Source organism: Endocarpon pusillum (genome assembly GCF_000464535.1).
Source record: "Endocarpon pusillum Z07020 unplaced genomic scaffold scaffold4303, whole genome shotgun sequence".
Lineage (NCBI taxonomy): Eukaryota > Fungi > Ascomycota > Eurotiomycetes > Verrucariales > Verrucariaceae > Endocarpon > Endocarpon pusillum.
Window position 1 is genome coordinate 7,708 of NW_006916414.1, and position 22,307 is coordinate 30,014.

The 22,307-nt window shown below is 48.0% G+C and overlaps 4 protein-coding genes across 4 annotated transcripts; all 4 read right to left on the reverse strand.

Annotated features, from left to right (window-relative positions):
* Positions 1–1,181: 1,181 nt before the first annotated feature.
* EPUS_05069 (uncharacterized protein) lies at positions 1,182–2,549 on the reverse strand (the record flags this gene model as incomplete). Its single annotated transcript, XM_007805392.1, has 4 exons — positions 1,182–1,346; positions 1,406–1,612; positions 1,672–2,392; positions 2,452–2,549. The coding sequence occupies 4 exons, from the start codon at positions 2,547–2,549 to the stop codon at positions 1,182–1,184; spliced, it is 1,191 nt and encodes a 396-aa protein (XP_007803583.1).
* A 6,029-nt stretch (positions 2,550–8,578) lies between these two features.
* On the reverse strand, positions 8,579–11,449 carry EPUS_05070 (uncharacterized protein; the record flags this gene model as incomplete). The annotated part of the gene is made up of 5 exons (XM_007805393.1): positions 8,579–9,781; positions 9,835–9,966; positions 10,038–10,379; positions 10,427–11,062; positions 11,111–11,449. The coding sequence occupies 5 exons, from the start codon at positions 11,447–11,449 to the stop codon at positions 8,579–8,581; spliced, it is 2,652 nt and encodes an 883-aa protein (XP_007803584.1).
* A 4,876-nt stretch (positions 11,450–16,325) lies between these two features.
* On the reverse strand, positions 16,326–17,809 carry EPUS_05071 (uncharacterized protein; the record flags this gene model as incomplete). Its single annotated transcript, XM_007805394.1, has 2 exons — positions 16,326–17,493; positions 17,571–17,809. The coding sequence occupies 2 exons, from the start codon at positions 17,807–17,809 to the stop codon at positions 16,326–16,328; spliced, it is 1,407 nt and encodes a 468-aa protein (XP_007803585.1).
* A 986-nt stretch (positions 17,810–18,795) lies between these two features.
* Positions 18,796–21,468, reverse strand: EPUS_05072 (uncharacterized protein; the record flags this gene model as incomplete). The annotated part of the gene is made up of 2 exons (XM_007805395.1): positions 18,796–21,277; positions 21,362–21,468. The coding sequence occupies 2 exons, from the start codon at positions 21,466–21,468 to the stop codon at positions 18,796–18,798; spliced, it is 2,589 nt and encodes an 862-aa protein (XP_007803586.1).
* Between the last annotated feature and the right edge of the window lie 839 nt (positions 21,469–22,307).

The following is a 22,307-nucleotide window of genomic DNA, read 5'->3' on the forward strand; positions in this document are numbered from 1 at the left end:
GGTGATTTACGTACGGACGCATGATCTTTTGTCCTGTAGAGGAGGTCAGTAATTGGTTCTCGTGGTCATGGAGGGATACCTCTTTAGTTGGAGGTTGCTGGGGATGGGTGGCTTCTCACAAGGAGAGGGTTATCAATTGGTGTCGCCATGGCAAGGCCGATGAACAAGAGTATGAGCTTGACAGCTTGCATGTTGGGTAGATTTCCAAGATTCAGACAGTGCTGGATACTGTAAGACTGATGCTCAGGTTTCGAAAGCTGCTTCTTGAAGTGGGAGTCGACGCAGAGTTATATGAGTAGTTGGGGACCCGAACAATGACGGAATGTGTCCCGGGAAACATCGCTCTTTGATAGAACCTATTCACGTACACGGCTGGAGCAGCAGCATCGCTTCTCTTCGACTTCCCTCATCGATACGAAGCCCGTCCAAAGCTCTACTTTCGAGCTCTACCCCAGCACCCACCCAGCTTTCGCTTATTACCCCGGATGGCGCAGCTTGGCAAGCAGGTCAAACGATCCTATGATCGACTTCAAGACCGACGAGAGCTTCCCTGCTGACCTGAGGCGGCTAGCTGACAGTTTCAGAAGCGAATTCCAGCCACTCCGGTAACAGCGTGGGCGAGGAAGAGTCCAGGACTAATGCACGAAAGCGATCAATGTCGAACATGCATGTGGCTGATGAAGTAAGAAGAACATGCTGACACGATGACTGGCATAAAGTGGGAGGAAGAGAGTGGGGGAATACGTGTCTTTGCGAGTACGTGGATGCGGTGTTACATTTGCGTAATGGTTGCTATTTGCGTCTTTGAGGTCATTTGCTACCTATTCAGATCGATGCCGTAAGATCGAGATTTCGGACCAGGCAGCTCTTGGTCTTGGCCGAAAACCTCGGACGACCTCCTAAATGGAAACCATGATCGGATGAAGAAGTCAACAAACCTGGACGATGCATATGGGGGAATGTTTATTAATCTGTAGAGTAGATGTGGATTGAAAGTATCTAGAGGTCTAAATAACCCCAATTGTTGGGCGAATCTCGTACTGTCACTCAGCTTGCCCACCACAGACGTCCAAATGATCCTTAAGCGATGTGGTAACAGGAGCCATCTCAAGAAGTGCCAGCTTTCGCTTCACTCACAGATGGAACTGCCAGGCTCTATCACCTCCGGATATAAGATCGGGCTATGTTCGAGCTACAGAGTCGAGTCGCTCGCTGTGGGCAACAACGAGATGGTCCGTCCATTCTCCCATTTGCGTCGTCCGAAAGGAGCATGGCGCAAAGACATATGGGCAACTGAAGATCAAGACTCGCTTCAGGGGATCTGCCATGTTAGAGGCAGGCCACACCTGTAGAAGGAGGGGAAATCAGCATCGGTTGCAGAGGTTGTTGAATGCAAACAGCTTACTTGCTTGAGACCCGGACGTTCCAAAGTCTCATCAACGGCTCCAAGGTTCTCAGGCATATCCAGCAGGCCCATGTCATCAGAGGATGCCAAGATGTTTGATTGGTTTGTGGATTCGCTCATTGCTCCATTGAGTCCATCTCGATTTGCTGCTCTTCTCGCAGCAGACCCCTGAGGATCAGCTTGGCCTTCCAAGCCAAAGCACCGACACTAAACATGGCAGTCAGCATGCAATGTAAACCTTTGGTCATATAACTGGTATGGATTACCGCCTTCTTGGCAGCCTTGTGTTGTGGGCATGCCCCTCCCGAGTTCCGCAACGTCTGAGAAGCTTCACGCTCGGCCCTGGTCTTCTTTCTCAATTTTCTTGTACTTAGGGGCAGCATATTCGCATCGAAGACGAGCTGGCCGGCCGACAACAGAGGGACGGGTTTTGAGCATTCACTCCTTATGGAAGGTATGGCCTCGCTGTGTTGTACAGTTAATGCCCTTCCCTTCTCACCACCTGGTAGAGTCTTACCTCCTTCCACCTCCATGTGCATGTGCCATGGGTTACTACGTAGGCCTAAAGTCTCGAATCCTTGAAAGGACGAACCACAATGATTCTCCCAACCTAAGTAAAGTGGCTGATTTCCTGCGACAGATGATGGCGATGGCCCTCCTATTGCAAGCGAAATGGGTGAGACTTTGCCGTCCGCTGATAGGTTATGTGAAGCTTCGATTATAGATCCAGTCATGCAAGATAACTTGCTGCCAGTATCCTTTGGTCCGAATGTGTCGTGGTCCCCTGTAGAAGTATTGTGCTTCCCGGTGCCAAAATCCTTAGTGACGCTTGTTGCTCCGACGTGTGTAGACATTTGTTCGTCCAGGCGCAGGGAGTTGTGGGCCAAGGGCTCTAGCAAAGTGGCTGACCAGGAAGGATTGTCTTGGTCAGGTTCTATGGTATCGCAGCTCATTTTTGTAGCATGAGTAGGATTGTAAGCCTTCTGCCTATCAATCGATTGCATATCGACATGCATACAGTGATAGAGCAGACCTTTCTTCCATACTCGATGAACTGGCCAGATCCCGAATCGTCCCATGGCTCTAGCCAAGTGACTGACCAGGAAGCAATGTCTTGGTCGGGCTCTATGGTATCGCAGCTCATGTTTGTAGCATGAGTAGGATCGCAAGCCTTCTGTCCATCAATCGATTGCATATCGAAATGCATACAGTGATAGAGCAGAACTTTTCTCCATGCTCCATGAACTGGCCAAATCCCGAATCGTCCCATGGCGGTAAATGCTGAGGCATCACGATCTTAGAGCTGTGGATCTTTGTTTCGAGCAAAAGATTGTGTTTTCCGGAATAGACAACCAGTTTTCAATGCTGGGGATCATTATCAGTCAACCAGCTCCTGGAAAAGTGTTTGTGGTCCTCACCCGCCCAGGCTGGACGACTTCTGTTCGATGCCTAAGATTTTGTGTGATCATTCAAGCGATATGTTATCATGAAGAGTGTGTAGAGCAAGAGAAATCATGACAAGAGGAGCATCGCCGTTATATAGTATAGATATTGGCCTGGTTGCTTGCGGTTTCCAATTTCAGGGAGATACAGTATTACCCCTCATGGGAGCCAGAGTATGGTCCGCTTTGGGTAACCGCCAGGTACTACTCAGTGCCGCTGACAAATACGTTCTAGCGTGACAGACCCTTCCTTAGATGGTATAGTACGTAAGGATGCCGAGCTCAAATCAAAATGGCCATAAACAATAATTGGTGAGGTGGAATGCCTATGAGCGCGGAGTGTGTGTGTTGTCAAGGCTGCCTTGTTTCTCTAAGCTAGAGATTCTACTTACTACACCCGCGTTATTTTTGAACACGCGTTTTTTTACACCCTTTTTCAAACAACTACCATGGCTCAACGCAAGGCTCTGGCGCCTCTTGAAATTAACAGGAGCTATGGCAAGGAGTTATCTCCATACCAACGAGGCCAAATTTCAGCGTACAAAGCTATAGGGTTGTCAAATCAAAAGATTAGTCAAAATTTGTAATGCAGCAAAGCTACTGTTTTCAACACCCTTATTCAAAATCTACTGTGCAACTAAGGCAAAAGCTTGCCTTGTTTAGAACGCTCTTAGACCTTGAATAAGGTTTAAAACATAATATTTTATATTTTATTTATATTAATCTAAAGGCTACTTATTAAGAAATTAAGTCTGAAATTAGTATTAATATTTATTAAGTAATTATATATTAAATCCTTAAAGATAAAGGTATTATTCGATGACTACCTGGACATAAAGGGATTAGGGGCAACGAAATAGCGGACGACTACGCTGACAAAGCAGCAAGGGCTATCCCATGCGCCGGCAATTAAAAGTGCCTTTTTAGCGCCAAAATATCTTGGCACTACCAAAATTGAGTAGAAAGCAACAGCAAGCAGTTATTGGGTTATTATTGACTATGATACTGCTTAAAGCAGGCTCCTTGGAGACAGAGATGTACGTTACATGCTATACAGCCTCCGTATGGCCTCATTCGACGCGAAGGGGCATTAGAATTGACGATTTCGGCCAAAATCGGCCTCCTTGTATCAATATTCTTCGATTTTGACTTCTGAGCAACCTTTCGACACTATATACAGAGTCCCCGCTTCGGAAATGCTTGCCAACGATGGTCCTGCGTATCTCGATTTGGTAGAGGGAGCTTGTACTCTCTCCTACTCCTAGTAGGCTCTGAATAGGGTGTTTTGAGTAGAGCGTCAATAAGCGCTTTCTGAAAGGGGCGTTGTCCTCTTTTGAAAGTATCTGTCACAACGCCTTTTTCGGAAGTATTTGTAGTACCCTTCTTCTAGATTAGGTAACTATTAACCGCATAGATATTCAGAATATAATATTACAAAGGGCGCTAAACGTGATATTTATATAATTAATAAGCTGTGAAATTCTTTTATAATTAATTACTTTGATTAATACTATTTATATAGTAGTTATAATTATTAATAATATAAAGGATATAAAGTTATTTAAAAAGTAGGTTATTAAAAACAGGGTTTATAATTTAAGTATTAATTAATATAAAAGAGGGCCTTTTATAAAGTTATAAAACCGTGTTATTTTTAAGAGGGTAAATAGTTATATAGCTTATTATAGCATTATTATTCTGCTATAGAAAAACAAGCGTATTATTAATAACTTTTATAAATATAGAATTCTAAACAAGGCTATAATTATACTTTTTTAATTTCAAGATCTATATAAGAACTTCTTAAGCGTTTTTGCAAGTAATACTAATATAGCAAATACGTAAAGCAAGGAGTGCTTACACAATATTAATATTTAGAAACAGATTATTCAAAAAGAAGCAAAAAACATATATTAGATACATTTAATATAAATGCTATATAAGACGAGTAATAAAGGCAAACGTTAGTACAAGATATATTATATTAAGCTTTGTAAGCTCTTTTTTAATAACTTAATCGACTTCTATACCTTCTTAAGGAATAGCTTTAGGTCTATTAAGACAACTATGCTATAGCCAGTTATACACATATCTAGCGTTGCTGAATACTTAAACCTTGTAGCCCTCCTTAATTAGCTTATTTAGCAGCTTAACTTTATAAGAGCTGCGACCTCTATAAGTAAGCATTGCCTCATCCATAGCTAGATAAGAGCTTAGTTACTAATTATCCTTGCAATTTTGCTTAATAATAGCACTAATTAGCTCTACTTGTCACACAAAGGTCTTGTGATCCTTATAAGGAGCAGTTGTACGCTCTTGAAGCGTAAAATATTAATGAATTTGCTTATATCTTTTTAGACCTAAGAATGCGCCTAGATAACCTGACTCGCTCTAATGTTCTTTATGTTTGGATAGCCTATAATATCCTATATAAAGCTAACAACCAATGTATCGCTAAATGTCAGTTAAATTGACTGGTTTCTAGAGTCTAGAAAGACATTCAGCATCTTCTTCTTCGTTAAAATCCATATTTCAAGCCTTTTCTGTATAGCTATTCGTTGATTCAATGATTCTATCAATAATAGCTGGCGTAAGAAGTCGTTGAAACGTATCAAGCTGTGAGAGACCTGTAGCTAGCGATTTAGACCATTAAAATTATAGAATAAGGGGTGGTTCATAATTAGGGAGCTCAGGAAGTTGATTTTTGTCTATTTTGAGCGCTTTTGGAAGCGGCCCCGTAGCGATGGGTTTGAGCGCTGTTCATTGCTCTGTTCGAGCAGTATTCTTCGTAACTTTTGGATCGCTAGCTGCACTAGGAGCTCCTTTTGCCTCCCAGATAGTTTTGGGCTTTGGTATGCGTTTCGATCTGCGTAAATCCATGTTAGAAATCGATCTCAATGGTGAGATTCATCAAAAAGTCGAAAAGAGACATGCCAAGACTCAAAATGCTTGGCACGCTAAAAAGGCACTTTTAATTGCCGGCGCATGGGATAGGCCCCCTCCAAGAGCCTACGACTCGCTTCCTCTCTGCAATCAAAAGGATTACGAAAAGAAGAGTCCAGGAGCGCTGGGACTGGTCCTGGGAAAACAGAGTGCAAACCTGCGGAATCGCTAAGCTCTCCCCCTGCGTTTCTCCTGCGAATCGCAGGCTTCATGCTGGCCGACCAAAAGCACATAGTGCCCTGCTAACCCAGCTTAGGACTGGAGTAATCGGATTCAATGCCTTCCTCTTTAAACGCCGAGTACCCTCTGTGCCTAGCCCTCGCTGCGGGTGCGGGTTAGGGACCATGACAGTGCAGCACGTCCTCCTCTCCTGCCCTACATGGTCTCAGCTCCGGAGACGCGTCTTAAGCGACCACCTGTTCTCCGACATGCGGAAGCTCCTTAATAGCCATAAAGGAGCGACCCAGGCTATTCGCTTCATCCTTCAGACTAACCTGCTAGCCTAATTCTCCCTGGTCGCATGCGACTCGCAGGCGATGCGCTCTTAAGTCATCTGACTTCACTGTTCTCCTTTATTGACTCCTTTCTGCGGTCACATAGAGCCCCTGGAGCTCACTTTGAGTATACTGTCTCCTTAATCGTCATTTACTCTATAGTCCTTTATATAGTTAGCGCAGGAGGCGTAGAATTCGTAGAAGGCGCAGGATGAACAAATTTCATAGCATTTGCAGAATTTGCAGCATTTGCAGTTTCTGCATCCACGGCATACTTCAAAGAGGCCTTAGGGCGTTTGATTCTCTTGAAATAGGTGTATTCCTCCATAGTAGGATCGTGAATAGTAGTCATCATTGCCTTAGAAGCTGAATCGCAAAATGCGATACAATTAACGCTGCTGACAACGTAATTAAACCACTCTCCGTGGTCATTCTGCTTCGTTATTATATCATGAAGATACGCTAGCTCTTTAGGTATACCAGACCCTGCTTTAGCAGTGCCATTTGCTCCAATTCCGAGTTCGTAGAGTCGTTGATAGAGCTTGCGAGTAGTAAAGAAGTTATCCAGATGTAGAACGTAAAATGGCCTAGGGCGCGGAAATCGGGCTAAAAGCGACTCTGCAAGATCTAGCATAATAGCCTTACTTTGAGAGAACTCAGGATATCCTCCTAATTCAGCTACCTTCTCTATAGCACTGCTGAATCTGAAATCGACTATATAGCCGTTAGAGCAACAAAGGCTATATATCTTGTATCCTTCGCTAGCAGCCTTTGAGTTCATCTGAATAGTATGCTTTGAACGTCTGAATATCGACTGCCTATTTAGGAAATTAGGCCAGCCTCAATCTCTGAATATCAGTGAACATTTTGAGCTATTTTTCATTAGAATCCAAAGAGTTCATATCTTACTATGGTGATTTGTATGAAGAGAGTCGATAATGTTGGTGGGGTACGAAAGTAGGGTTGGTCAGATACTTTTGCACTAGTACTGTACGTAGGAGATACTACCGCTAGTAGTCTTGGCTTGGCTTAGTCAGTTGTGGCCATCTGCTGCAATAATAATCATCCTCTCATAAATTGTCGACATGATAGATTTAGTTCAGATTTGGACAGTGTATGTGATACATCTTTTTGAGATCTGTCATGTTTGATTTGCTTATTGACAGTAGAAATATTGAAGTCTATGAGAATAATGTCGAGAGTCTAAACTTGTATAGGAAAGAACCCAATTTCCGGCGGCATCGAGTATGGTAACAGACAGAAGTACTCGTAGCTCCGTGCTAACGTAGGGTAGAAACACATGCCCTGATAGGTCCCGGAAGCAGTACCCTCAACTATGTTTCCAGTTGTGAATTTTATCTATTTTATTATTGCCGATGTATGTTGGTAGTTGTGCACTTGCGATGGATCAAACCCAGGGGAAAGGTTCTCATGATGATTCTAAAAATGTGAAAAAAGGATTTCAGTGTAACCTCCACCTTGATGCAGGTCGTTGAACGATTAGATGGGGTAGAACTTGAAAGTGTTGCACAAGCCAAGATATCGCACAGCCCTGTACTCCGTACCCTGCATCAAGAACGGCTGATTTCTTGATACACTGCCCACTGACTTACACTTTTGGACGTCAACAGACACTGCTAGAGCATGATAAGCCTAGTGGTCTCGTTCGGTTGCCGTTTAAAGCTCAAATACCAAGGCCGAGCTATAAATACTTCCGCCTTGGTACTACAGTATGACAGCCCAAACGGGAAGCCGGTGCAAGGGAGCTGGCTAAAGGATCCAGCTGGTTGGCTTGGCTGAGGCTCCAATGGATCTTCGATTTCACAACCCCGCAGTTTCCCCCCCCTCTCTTTGAAAGTCCCCCATGCTGATTGAGGGGGTGATGGCGCATCCTTTCGTATGATCAAGACATCATGTATCTAACACTTATGCCACAAGCGGGATAGTGGCATCATTTTAAACCCGAAAATACATCCCTCCAGTCGACAACGATATGGCCAGCGCTTTCACCAAAACGAGTTAGTGTGACTTTTTCAGGACTATCAGAAGGGGAAGAGAGCAGTACTCAGATCCTCCTACCATCAGGGAAGCGGATGTTCCCGAGAAGAAATTACATCATCATTCCGGATCTCAAAGAGACTTCAGGGTTTCCTCAGCACGAGGAAGAAGATCCGGATCAGTTACAATCAGAAGCACTAATAACTCTATCAGTTCAAGTCTTCTAGAATATTCATACAAGCCTAGAATTAAAATGCCCCCCTAAAAATGTGACTCGAAGTACCAGATTAGACAACTTAGAAATGCGAAAGCTGACTCCGCCCCTCGACCAGTCTGTACAAAACACCACTTGCCTCATTGATTAAGCCTCCTAAAGAGCCATTGAGTTTCCCATTTCGGACTACTTCAAGCAAGCCTCTCGTCTGGCCCCTCACTTTGTCGAGGACAGCGGGGAGAAGGTTCAAGTCGTCGACGTCTGTGGCTTGGAGGAAGGTGCACATTTCTACGCCTGCTTCAACCGGCTCCATCAGGGCCGGATAGCCCGTGGGAGTTGACGTAGCTATGTATGGGGAGGACGCTCCTGAGATGGCGGGAGGAGTAGAAGAGATTGATAATCCGGAAAGAGGTGCCGAGGAAGCTGACGCATCGAATGTGCAAGCCCAGCACACCAGTGCGGCAATGTAAATACACCACTGCTCGTGTAGCATTCCCATCTCCCAACCCTGGTTGCTGGTCCCATGGACCGGCTGGAGAGGGGTGTTGGGCCTAACGTCCAAGACCATTCTCAACAATGCGGTAGCATGCCACAGCGCTGTCTGTGACTTGTTGGAGTCTACCCACTCGCGAAGATGTGCTTTCGCGGCAGCGAAATCTTCTTCGTGTTCTAGCTTCTTGCCGAAAAGCCATGATTCGCCGCTGACGATCAGGAGGCTTCGAATTGGCGTGTGCTGTGCCGTGGTATGGGCGTGGATATCGAATATTGTGGGAACATGTTGGCCCGAGAGATCATATCGCGCTAGGGTCTCACACAATTTGCCCAGCTCAGTACCTGAGTCAGTGTTGCCGTGTGATGGACAGTTGACAAGATGAGTGAAGATCAGTCTTGCGCGGAAGGAGTCCAACGCGCTCGAACGGTCATAAATGGTCGGATCTGCTGCGTCTGAAAGGGTGATCTGCTGGAAAGAGGTTGCGAGCCCAGCCCACTCTTCGACGGTTGCGCATTCCCACAACTCATTGTCGCAGGGGTAGGGCAAGTTTGAAACATGAGCGGAGATCGTCTCGCCGGGCCATCTAGGGAATAGCACAGACTGTTGTTCAAATAGTGCAGCTAGCTGGGTGTCGAGGATAAATGAGCCAAGAAGAAGTCTTCGGCGCGTCTCACGATTAAGCCAAAATGAATGAGCTTGCTGCAAGTCTGCCGCGGAGGGTGATTTCGAGAGACCCTTGAGTACAGTGATGGGATTGTTTGAAATCCAATAACGAGAGCCGGTGTGATTAAGCTTGGGAGGTGCATTAGTGGGCGTCCTCTTGCTTGTGTAATGGTTGCACTCACACTTGCAAACAGAGCACGAAATCGAGGAGAGAGGCCGGTCTCTGCCTTTCGAGACCTGAACTTCATCAGGACTTCGAGCAGAAACACGGTTTGCAAGTCACTAAGACGCGACCGGCTGTGGATTTTATCTCTCTGCCATCACAATCAGCGCCTGGACGCCAGCAGGGGACTCCTTAGTATGGAATCATGAGGAGGAAATTCACTTTTGCTAATGATCTGGTACAAGCTTCAAGTAAAGCGAGAGAATAGTCTTTTGCATTCGTCTGGGTATCATACTGAGAGCTTATCGCTACCATAACGGCTGTCATCAAATCGCTAGAAGTCGCAGAAAAAGTGGGTTGATGTACAATTGGAAAGAAAGGGTGAAAATGTCGCCAATAGCAATCGAGACTGTCGTCCTGCCATTTTACAATGTCGAATATCTCCAATCCACCGTGGTCGACTTGGACAGCTCCCGAGGCTGATGCCAGCTCTCGTTGAAGGACAAGCCACTCATGCCGGTCCAGCTGGGAGATGGGTACTGGTAAGGGAGCCCCTGCAGATGACTAATCAGCCTCAGCACAAGGGGTGCAAAATCGACAAGGAGACTTACAGAAGAGAAGCCGCCGATATCATCCTCCAAAGAACTACAATTAGAAGGAAGCGCACTAGGTGGTAATACAGGTGCCCATCCGGACGCAGTAGTGTTAACAAGTGGTGAGGCGCAGTTTGGTGGTACAAAGTCCACCACAGAAGAGGAAGAAGACATGCTGTTTCGGTGTGGGAAGCCATAATGGTCGGAGAGAGGTGATTGGCTGCTCTCGGGTGACGAATAGATAAAGTCGTCGGGGGCACTGATGCTAGAAGTATACATTGGAAAAGGGGCGCGTGGAAAGTCGAAGGTGCTGCTGTGTTGACTGTGGCTGTAGCCTTCACTTGATTGTGGATGAAGTAAGGATGGGATGGAGAGTCCGTTACTTGATGCTTGCACTGACACCATAGGACTGGTCATCGACGTTGAAGTGATGAGAGAATGGCCTACTGAGGCCGATGACTGGTCACTTGGAAGCCGGCGGTGGCCGATAACCCCACCCTCTGTCTGCGCCTCCAGCTCATGCCTCTCCTGGTGACGTTGCAGCAAATCTGGTCGGTGAAAAGCTTTCCGGCATCCTGCGCGATCGCAAGGATAAGATGCCTCTGGGCTATGGTTCAGCTCATGTCGCCTTCTATGCTCGGCACGGGTAAAGATCTAGAGCTCCGTCAGCGCAGCAGGCGCATAAGATCACATCAGACATACCTTGTTGCAGCCAGGGTATTCGCACGCATGCACACGTTTCCCCTTCTTCGCTTTGCTGATGCGATGCGTTGTTGGCGTGTAGGTAATGGGGCCCTCGAGAGGTGCTGAGGAAGTCCGCATACTGGATATGCTACCGCGACGCGACCCACTCTGCTCGTCTTCGGGACCTTGGGCGCCTGAGCCTGAGGTGCGTTGTCGTGATGACCGGATAGCTTTGCGCGGTCGAGTATGGGATGACTCGCCCGATCCACTTGAGGAGGTTGAGCTTTGTCGTTGTATAGCTGGCCTGACTTCGACAGATTGTTGTGGGCTGTGAGAACTGCTGTTCATCAAGTCCATCCTGCGGGATCTTGCGATATGATATATGACGAACGAAGAGGGGAGGATAAGAGGTGTTTCAAGATGGAACAAGGAATGCTCTCTGCGACTTGAATCGGAGCTCTTTCTTAGCCCCAACACTGACTTCTAAGTAGGGTGCTGAGCCTCAGTCAACCTAGTCAAGGCTGGTGGTCTGCGCGCTTAACGCAAGAGAAGAATGGATAGAAGAAGTGGAAGGTATAGAACAAAGAGAGGGGAGGGGGGGGAACTAGGAACTAAATCTGGAGTGGGCGCAAGCTGCGATAGAAGTTCCTGCATGAGTTTGTGAGACAAAAATGTCCACTGTGGATGTAATCAGTATTTGTCTCAACGTGTGGAAAAGTTCGCTCGAAGGATTCATTGAGCATGCCAGGGTGGAAGCTAGGGATCTGTCTGTAACGGACTAACAAGGCCAAAGCTCTGAGGAGAGCGACCTGCATTAGCTGCTCAAGACATAATGTCATTTGTCGAAAATAACCATTGGTCAGAGTGGGCTGTGTTGGTACTGGGAGGGGCATGCGATTTGCGCAGGTCAGTCGTTGTGGAGATCGAAATAGTAATCCGGTGGTGAGATTTAGTGGCACGTTTTCCCAAGCCATCTTGCAGGGTTACTGCACAAGCGATGGTTGTGCCGCAGGCCGGGGCGAGCGGACATGGGATACGCCAGGGGAGTGGATTGGCTCACCCAGTATCACTATATCAAAATGACCTATGTAGTACAATGTTGGCTGGGGGGATGCGGCGTGTTGTTGGTGGGTTCAGCGGCGTCGTCGACCATCTTCCCGAGCAGGTAGAAATAGCCTCAACTCGGTCCTTTCATGCATGTCCTAAAGATCAAACGCACACGCTTGACCCCTCGAGCCAGCGAGGATGGTGTGAAAAGGCACGAGCGGTGGTTGGCTGCGCGGAGGTGGCTTGCATATCAGAGATATTGCAGCTCTATTTCTGGGTGCCACCATTGTTCATCTGGTCTAGTGCGCGGGCCTAATCATCCACATACCCTGCAGTAACAGAGCTGCTAGTATGGTAAGGACGGTTCCGTGCACAAGGCAAACAGCAAACGGCTGGTCTGAGTAAGGATCAGCAACGCTTCTGCCTTGAGCTGACTTCTCGATCTGCAATTTCATCGCATCATGCGCCGGGACTGTGGAGTCAGGTTGGGTTAGATAAGCCGCGGTGGTCAGGAGCTGTCACTACGCCATCTCGAAGATGAAACCCAACATCAGTACATAGTAATGCAGAACAGGTGGTCAATGTCGCTGTCGTGGATTGCAGAGTCCGCTTTATTGGCGGATTGGAGCAGTCCGCAGAACGGTACGGAGGGAAGTACACGGCTGGGAGCCACACCTGTCAGGCGTGGGCAGCTGAAGGCTGAACCATCTCGCTTAACTCCACACATCCCCTGCAATATTGTGACAAGGCTGACCAATGGGAGAGGCTGATGGGCTCGATGACAGTCCCCTCCGCCTGGCACCTGCAGCACAATCAGATGTTGCATTGTCCGTTAGATCTTCGTCATTGACGGCATCTCGAACCAGGCATGCGAGTGGTGGGGTCGTACCTTTTCCCCATCAACTGGAAGGCTAACCTGTGTATTTTCTCAGCCTTCAACTGATCTTCCCAAGCTAGAGTGGCAGTCGAGGTCCCGAAGGTCTGCGAAGTTGGCGTTTCAGATTACAGGGAGCTTGGACGCCTAGCTATGACGGATCGTCTGCTGCCCGAGCTCGTTCAGCTGAGCCGGCTACTAAGTACTAGTATGTAAGGCGCAACTGCCCACCTCATAACGGGCAAGGCGTAAGGCTTTAGAGCATTATTGTGAGAAACCAGGCATATCTAGCCGAAAGGACGGTAAAACCAATTCCAACCTCGTAGGACGCAACTACTAGTAGCATACTAGTAGCATACTAGTAGCGTAGTAAAACTCTTGTGGCCGATTGATGAATTGTACTATGTAATAAGTAGTACCGGCTTTTCAAGTCTCGGCACGTGCCTTCCTTGCCTTCCTTTCCTGCATTGTGCAATGCTGCCGCAATACGGATGGTCGACTATTTGCTTGTAGCAGGCTGAGACGCGGGACCGATGGGGATTTACCCTTCCCACACTCCTCGAATGAGCTTCTGCCAGACCAGCCACGACATATAGAGGAAAAGGGATTGCAATCCTTCGCCTTGTGGGCATAATTTAAGAATATATGCGTTGCCGCTGACCGTTCGTCATGGTGCAGCCAGTCAGTGAACAAACCTGATACCAACAACATGGTTCCCATGCACGCTGGGTCAGATGTCAAATCACATCCTTGCATCCTTCCAGAAAGGTGCCCTTGACCGATGCGGTGGAAATATTAGCCATCGATGGATGGTGCATGAAACCATTCCAAGCAGTTGTGAGTATGACCAGTGTTAGTTGTGTATTGTTGTGACCAGTTCGAACACATGAGGGTTGTGGTGGACTGTGCCCCGATAGGACAGCTAAAATGAGTGTACCACATGCCGGAGGTGAGTCCGCACTGCGATTGAGCTGGTCGAATCTTGCCTTTTGGCCTTCTGCACATAGCCAACCTATCTGAACCATTGGCAATAACATTTCTGCAGCGGATCATAAGATGAAAGGATCCACATCTGCTTATTCTTGCATGAGCTGAAAAGCCATTACCTTCTTGCTACATTCTTGCTACATAGTCCCCTGCTCGGGAAGCTGCAAGAGGCTGTCAGTGAGATTGATAATCAGCTTGGCCACGAGTAATGGGACTAGTAGCTGGAGCTTTTGGCCAGTCGTACCTGTAAATTACAAAGTGATCTTCGACCTTTGGTGTGGCTGGTTGGTAGCCTGAACGCCTTTGTACCACCTCAAGCTTGGTCATGGGTCCTCCGCACCCATTGAGAAGGTGGTTTTCCGTACTCGCACAGTAGCTCGTCGCCTGCTTTGACTGCTAAAAAGCATTCTTTGTTGGTGCAAAGAAATCTGGATTTCAATTATCATTCATGACAGGTGCCGGTTTCACAATACCATAATTGGTTGGCTTTGGAATGATTTCTAGCAAATGGGTCATTTCAGATGCTCAAACCCACCATGTCCATAGATAATCGTCATCATGCCGGAACCCGTCCTAAAGAGGCAAGATAAACTTCTGACAGGCAACTTGGCATGATTTGTTAGTTGATGATGCTTATCACTACCTCATTGTCACCGACCCACACTGACATGCTCATATTGCCATGTGTCGTCCCTGTCCCGTGCCTATCCCGTGATGGTCACGATGGTGATCGTGAAGGTGATCATCACCACATGGCATCACTTGTTCCAACATTGGTCTAAGGATATGATTTGTGAATATAGGGAGATTTTCTTGCAGCGGATCTTCACACTCGAAACAAGGCCAAGAAGCGCCAAAATTCCCCGAATCGTGGGCTCCAAATCCCAGCTTCTTTCCCAGGAACGATTCCTGCAGCGATAAGTAGCTACTACCTACGGAGTACGAAGGATGTAAAAAGCATCTACACATACTACGTAAATAAAAATATTAGCCGTATGATTCACCAATCATGTATAAGAGGTAAGCGCTCTCAGCCGCAATCTGTTTTGTCCTGCATCAACTCCTGCCATGATTACTATCCAATCACGGGCGTTATTTGAGGCAAATGCTGATGGAAAGGCATTCGCGGGTAAAATTCGTATCAGAAATTTACATATGGGACTCTCTCCGACATCATAAATTCCGTCCAATCCAGCCGAGAGCCCAGTTCAGCTCCGCTCGTGTTGGTTCCCTCTGTTGAAGCGTGTGACTAACATGACTAAGAAGATAGACTTCCGGGCACCCTCGTCATGCTTGATAGTCCCCGATACCCCGCAGCGAACAAGGAATGCATAACGGGGTGGGGCTGTGCTACTCGTGTCCCGCAAGAACAATGCCACTGCCAGCAAGGGAAACAGGGCGGCAGGTCCCAGTCCCAGTCGACTGGCGGCATTGTGTGCGGTTTCAAGCCTCTTCCCACTTTGTTGTGCGAAAGCGCATGTCTGATGCGGCTGCAATTCCTCAAGGTTGGTGGTGTTCCAAAATTGGTTGACTCAACGCTTGCATCATGTCGAATTCAGGTACTTGCCCTACAGCAGAATCAAGGGTGTCTGAGGTGATGCAGGAAGATCATTCACGATGCGGAATTTACTTTGCTTCCAATCAATCATCACACTTTCCATGTATTCCACCCGTTTTTGTCTCACTCCAAGATCTGTTGTCGATCCGGGTTCGAGATCCTGGCTCGATTTGACGGAAGCCGAATCCTTTGTCTTATCGCTGCACATTTTCTGTTTCGTCCTGGACATTGACCGCGAGTGATTGGCGGCTGATCTTTCTGTTGGATTCTTCTGTTGTTGGTAGTGTCATCTCCAACATCAGCCCTGTCAGAGCTCAGAAGTGGCAAGTATGACTTGCAGAAATGAGCATAATGCGGCTGTTAGTCCGCACATACATGCGTTAGACATATGTGAAGACCAGGCTGCCAACAAGCGTCGGCTCGCCTCGCAGCTACGATCGGCTTAGGTTCCAAAAAAGGATCTGGGCCTGTCTAGCTCTTCAGGAGTCAGGATGTGAGGAATCGAGACTCTGGCAGAAGCGGCTCAACGCCCTTAACGTCCATCTAGCGTTCCGTTCAACAACGGTCTTGGTGCTCATAATCTCGACTGAGGACCACTCGGGTGATGTGGTCGAATACATAGGATGGCGTGGAGGAGATGGTCGTTGGAACCAGAAGGGCGATCTCTTGGCCAGAATTTATTAGTACCCACGAAGATCTTCTCAGGGGCAGCGACGTATACATTGCTAAAGCCTATATTTTTCGTTCATGTGCTTCCAAATGCATGCCTAGATCATGAAGCAATCATCGCCGTGCACCTCCCTATCCCGTTGCCCCTTGACAGCCCGTCCGCACCAGCCGCACCAGCTCCTTTCTTTGCCACTTGATTCTCTCTCTAAGTACTTCCCACTAGCCCTTTCATCATCATGTTCCCACACGGTTGCTCCGATCCTGACCCTCTGCTTGACCTTTTTCTTCACCACACCCCCAATCCCTTCGATCTCCTGTCTGAGGTATCCTGCCGACCTCTCTTCAATGTGCCGGTCACTGTCTGATCCTGTAGCTTTAGAATTGGATGGATACAACGAAGCCGGTCGTTCCGAGCAATCGGTCTCCACTTCGCTTTCTACAGCGTCAAGACAGTCCTCACCTCTGCCACATTTCTGACCCTGATCACCTTCTCCCATTCCAGTCCCCAGTCCACCAATGTGGGTGCTGTAACGTGACCTCCATGTCCAGACGCGTTGGTAGGTTGTGTCTGCACTGCGTAGAGACTGACCACACGCTTGACAGAGGTACACGCCTCGAGTGGCACAGGTACACGGGCTGTGCTCAAAAGCTGGAGCTGTGAATGCTGAAGACGGTTCTGCCTCCGTGAGACTATGATACGAGTTTCCCGTGGATGTAGTGGTCGTGGAAGCAGTAACTGAAGTCTGAAAGGACCTAGGAGAGCTACTGATAGAAACGACTCCCTCACTGCTTCTCGGCACGTAACGCTGTAAGTTTGAGCCTCTCACTGGCAATGTATGCATCCACAATGGTGCCTCTTTGCACCGAGCACATAGTCTCCTGTACCTGCCTTTCAGCAAGCTGTTACTTGGCGGCTTGACAGCGCAATTTCTGCAGACAACAACACCACACCTTCTACACTCTGCAACAAGATCCGTTGCGCATTTTCCAATCTTACCAGTGAGAATCTTCCGATCGACATCCACTGTTTCGAACTCGAAGTCAATGGCTTCAAGAACAGCGGTGATTTCTGCAGCTGTCATAGAAGTGCTCGCATTCTGATGTAAGATGTCCGCCAGCAGCGGTTGGGAGTCATGGGTGCAGCGAAGGGATTGCTTGAGGAGCTGGTGGTGATACTGGAGAAGGTTACAGCGGAACTGACGGCAGGTACGAGAGAGTGAATGCAGGTCGTTCAGATCGAGGTGATGCGAGAGAGATTTAACGACGCTGTAGATGATGAGTGGTTAGCTGGTGCAAGGAGGACCACAATGCAGAAGCCCCAAGGCACGTTCGATAAAACTCACGGATAGCAGCTCAGCGCAGCAGAGAAGCTATTGATGTTTGGATTCCATCTCTCTACTATCTCTGCTTGGTTGTTGCCGCGATCACTCGAGCCACTATTGTAATCATGTTGATAGTCTGATTGAACGTCACGGATCCTCAGCTTCTGCAAATGCTGGGAGGTGAGCGCATGGTGAGTGAGAGATTGCTGTATATCCTGCAGCTCTTCATCGTCCCCGTCAAGATCGACAAAGACCACCATGGTTCCATTTAATGATGCTGAGAAGAGGCGTCTGGCTCAAAGAGCCAAAAGGTAGATGGTGGTCGCTCATGAATTACACGGTTGGGTCTTTATATACGACAGATTAAACTGCCACCCCGGCCATGAGGGGCAGATCTAGTTCGCGTCACCTTCACTACTGTACTACTGAAAGCGAGGCTTGAACAATTGCCATACTATAAGACGACTTTGAACAAGTCAACAACAGTGATATGTTTCGAACTCTGTACAAGGCCGTTCAACGTCGTGAATGCATTTCCATGTCCGGGTTTGCTCTAGTGTATTCGGCGCCATTTCCATCCCATCACTAAAGATTTTCAGTACCTGCCAGCTGTCTTTGCTCCCCAGAAATCAGCAAAGCGACGCTGCTGCGTAAAAGCAGGAGAAAGCTCAGGTAGGAAGAACTCGACGTCCTTCAGCACCCTACTCCTTCACACCCCTACCATTTCCTATCCCACGGATCAGCTGTAGGCCACTTCCCTGTATGCAGTCTTAGCAGATATAATGACCAGAGATGATCCTGCCGAAATTCAGTACACAGATAGATCATGAGGACCTATCAAGCTCGGCATGCATTGCTCTACCGTAGTTTTCTCTGCCTTATCTTTGCACACGGAACCATCTTCTGTATATCAAGCCTTGGCATTGTTCAACGATCATGCAAAGAGCGGCGGCGGCGGCCGTAGCGCAGCAGGAGATTTTAGTCAGCCGCAGATGTGTGAAGGCGAAGTAGTATGCACAACCAGAGCAGAAGAGACCCAAAAGCAACATCAACCATGTAGTTCGGAAGATTATTGAGTTAAGGTGCAGGTTGCTGTAGTGCTGTAACGTTTGGGAACCTGACGTGTGATGTGTGATGTAAATGACACAGCGCCTCATCTTGCAGCATCTAAGTAGTAGACACGGAATCAATCCGGGGCTTTCTGAGCTCTCATCAACTGATGATGCTGGAAAATCCAATCCATCCCTCATGCATAAAGCCCAGATTCTTTCTCTTGACACCATCGCCATGCATATCCAATCCAGAAATTCTGACAGTAAAATTTAGGGGTATCACATAACAACCTATACGCTCTATCAGTCAAGCTGTCCCACAGCACCAGATCAGCAATACTTACACAATCATCCTTACCTTTACCTGCTGGCACACCCATCTCCTCGAATGTCTTGGGTCCTTTGCCAGGTGGTCGAACAGTCGCAGCTGGCTGGCTAGAAGACGGCGCGGGCTTTGGGGTGCTTGCAGGGGCAGGTTTGCTGGCTGCGGCTGAAGACGGTCTGATCTGCTGAGGTACGGGCTTCTGCTGCATAGGATCCCTCCCAGAAGGTCTTTGGGAACCAGACGTTAGAGGCGAGTGTGGGTTATTAGGTGACATCTGCTGCCGTATATTTGGAGGCGCAGGACTGTCGGATCTTGGAAGCCGGTTCTTACGATCTGCACCAGATGATTCCAGAGGCGCAAGGAAGCCTATATCAACTTTCGAAGGCGGCTGAGGGGAGCTTATTCGAGCCTGTGGAGATGGAGCACTTCGCCCTGGACCTGGATGCCCTAGTTGGTGTGGACTAGTTGTCGCCCTGCCTCCTCTTCCATATCCTACAGGCACGCTGTTGTACGTCGCATATGGCATTGCTTGATCCTGCAAACCAGGTTTGTAATTCTGGTCTGGCCACGTTCCGGCAATTGTTGCGGCGGACGACGGGCGCAGGTTTGGATTGATGCCAAAAGCAGAACCGGCTCTGAACTCGGGATTTGACATATTACTTGATTGGCTAACCATCCCCGGCCGGGGAGGGTCAAACCCGCTGTTAGCAGGGTAAGGCGCGACAGACTGCCGAGGCTGCTGTGCATGCCGGTCAGAGCCAGTATACGTAGGAGATATCAAGCTGAGTCTCCCAGGATCAGGCATATCAAGCATTGTCGGCATAGCTGGCGTCGGAGGTGCAGACTCGGTCGGGCTTTGTAGTCGTGACTCTTTGATCTTCGAGACAGCGAATTTTTCATGGTCTCTTCTTGACAAAGTCTTCGAGCGCGAGAGGCTGTCAATTCTCCCTGCGGCATCTGCGTTACCATTTGCAGCTGCTTTCTTGTACCATTCCTGCGCTACGTGAAGGTTGACATCGACAAAAATCCCTACCTCATGGAAGTATCCTATCGCGAACTGCGCCGTAGGCAAACCATCCTGTGCGGCTCTCTGCGCGTAAGTAAAAGCCATTTCCTCGTCTTTCTCGAATATGCCTTCATGCCCAGCCAGGAACCATTTGCTGATTGCCATCTCGGCTTCCACCTCACCCTGTCTTGCGGCCAAGTTGTTGTAGTGCAAAGATAGAGCGGGATTGAAGTCACAGCCAAGTTCACAGAGCTCGTAAGCACTGCCCATCTTGGTTTGCGCTTTGGCAAATCCAAGGAAGGCTGCACGTTCGATGTTCATCCTTGCCGCATTGATGTCTTTCGCCAGGAAACGGTCGGGTATGCTGACCTGGGGAAGTTCGCGAGCCTGAAGCATGCCGAGAACGTATGCTCCCTGAGGCGCGTTTTCGTCTGCATTCTGTGCAGCAACAAAGATCAAACTCAGTCCTCGTTGGAAATCCTGCATCTGCCCATGCTGTCCGAGAAGCACCATCATGCCGAACCTATAACAAGCTGCGCTGTCTCCCACATCGACGCCCATCTGATAGTGCTTGAGTGCATTGCCAATGTCCTTGGAATTCTCAAATTGCATGCCAATTCGATATTGCGCTCTGCCTCCCCACTTCTTCGCAGGGTCATTGATATTGAGCCCAGCTGCGTTCCTGACAGCTGTCTTATAGCATTCCCATGCTTGTCTTTTGTCGATAGCGACGTCAAATTTTCCGAACTCCAGCCAGATACCCTTAAGAACCAAAGCTCGGGGATGCTCCTGGTCCGCGAGGAACATTATCACTTTGATTGCATCATCCTTTAGCAGTTGCTGTACACGAGATAGCTTGATGACTGCTGAAGATATGGTGGCCATCCGCTGCTCGTTCTGTATAGACTCTTCCACATATGCCAATGCGTCCTGTGCCCAATCTAGTTGGTTGAGAGGGTCGTTGGAATCTAGCACTGGTAGCCGGGCGCCTTCGAGGGTCGCTTCCTTCTGTTCCGCTGTGGGCGGTACGTTAGGTGGTAGGTTGCGTAATAATGGGAACCGCGAGAAGTTCGGCTGCTCCATCGACTCAAAGGAAGCGGTTTGTCCATATGTTTGCTGGCCGTGGTTGTAAGCCCCTCCACCATATTGTCCCTGACCTTGTCCATTGCCATGATATGTTTGATATTCATATTGATTATTGATTGGTTGGCCTGGATACTGTCCTTGCAACCTTTGGTTGTCGTGTTGTGTAGGGATCGAATCGTTGTACTGTGCTGGTCTTTGTGCTTGTTGTTCAAGATTTGCTAGATTGTGCTGCATATTCTCGGGAACTTCTGGCATTATCCTATCAACAAATCAGCCACTTGTGTGTCTTGTTTGCTCGTATCGCTGGCCAAGGTGACCAGTGACTTGTTGTATGCTACTCTACCTCTGAGGAGCCGGTGAGATGACCTCAGGCATAATGAAGTCATCCACGCCACCTGGGTAGAAGGTGGCGCCGACTTGAGGACGGGAATTAGGATAACTGTTGTTCATCTTGTCGCACGGAATGAACTGGACGACGGATCGTCGCCGCCGACTCCAACGCTGGGATGTGCTCGAAACACAACTGACGCGAGGGAGACCTTAGGTAATAAGGCAAGGGGCGAAGCTATTTACAACAGCTCATAGTAAGTAAAGCGGGGCGCAGCTCAGCCCTGGGAAGCTCGAAGTCCAAATACAGCAGCTTCAGCAATACGCCAAAGTTTACTTAGGTCTCCTTTAAGAGAAGACATCCAAATATATTTGCAAGTTGGTGGTGCGGCGCATGTCAATCCTGTGGGCAAACAAAGCAATGTTGCGTTTCAAGCCCGCACAGTATCCGCTGCAAAACCCAGCACAATCGTTAATAAGTAATAGATAGACCTCAGTCTTTGTCAGTCGTTGCATTAGACGTAGGTAAGTTTAGGACATTACATGCACAACCAGAACTACCGATATTGAGCATATGAGTAATGGGTCTGCATACACGTGTGACTGTCACTCTGGATGTGGCCGTGGCATGATGAAAGCTTATTCGGTGCTTCCGATCCGAGTCTTTAATGTCTAACATAGACAGTTGGCAAGTGAGATTTAAGCTCTCAAAGATTGCTGAGTCTTACCTTCTTCTTCGAATGCTGTGAACGCGATTATTGCACCTTTAGATACCATATCTATTGCGTCAGCATTGCCCGTTAAGTCTCCCGATGGCGTTGCCGGGGCTATTTCGAAGCTGCGACTGGCATATCGCCCAAGCTAGCTAAATATGCTGAGGAGGTTGCGTTCATCTGGCTACAAGAAAAACTACAGCTATGTAGTAAGTTCATCAATATCTTAGCAGGATCTGTACCCAAGAA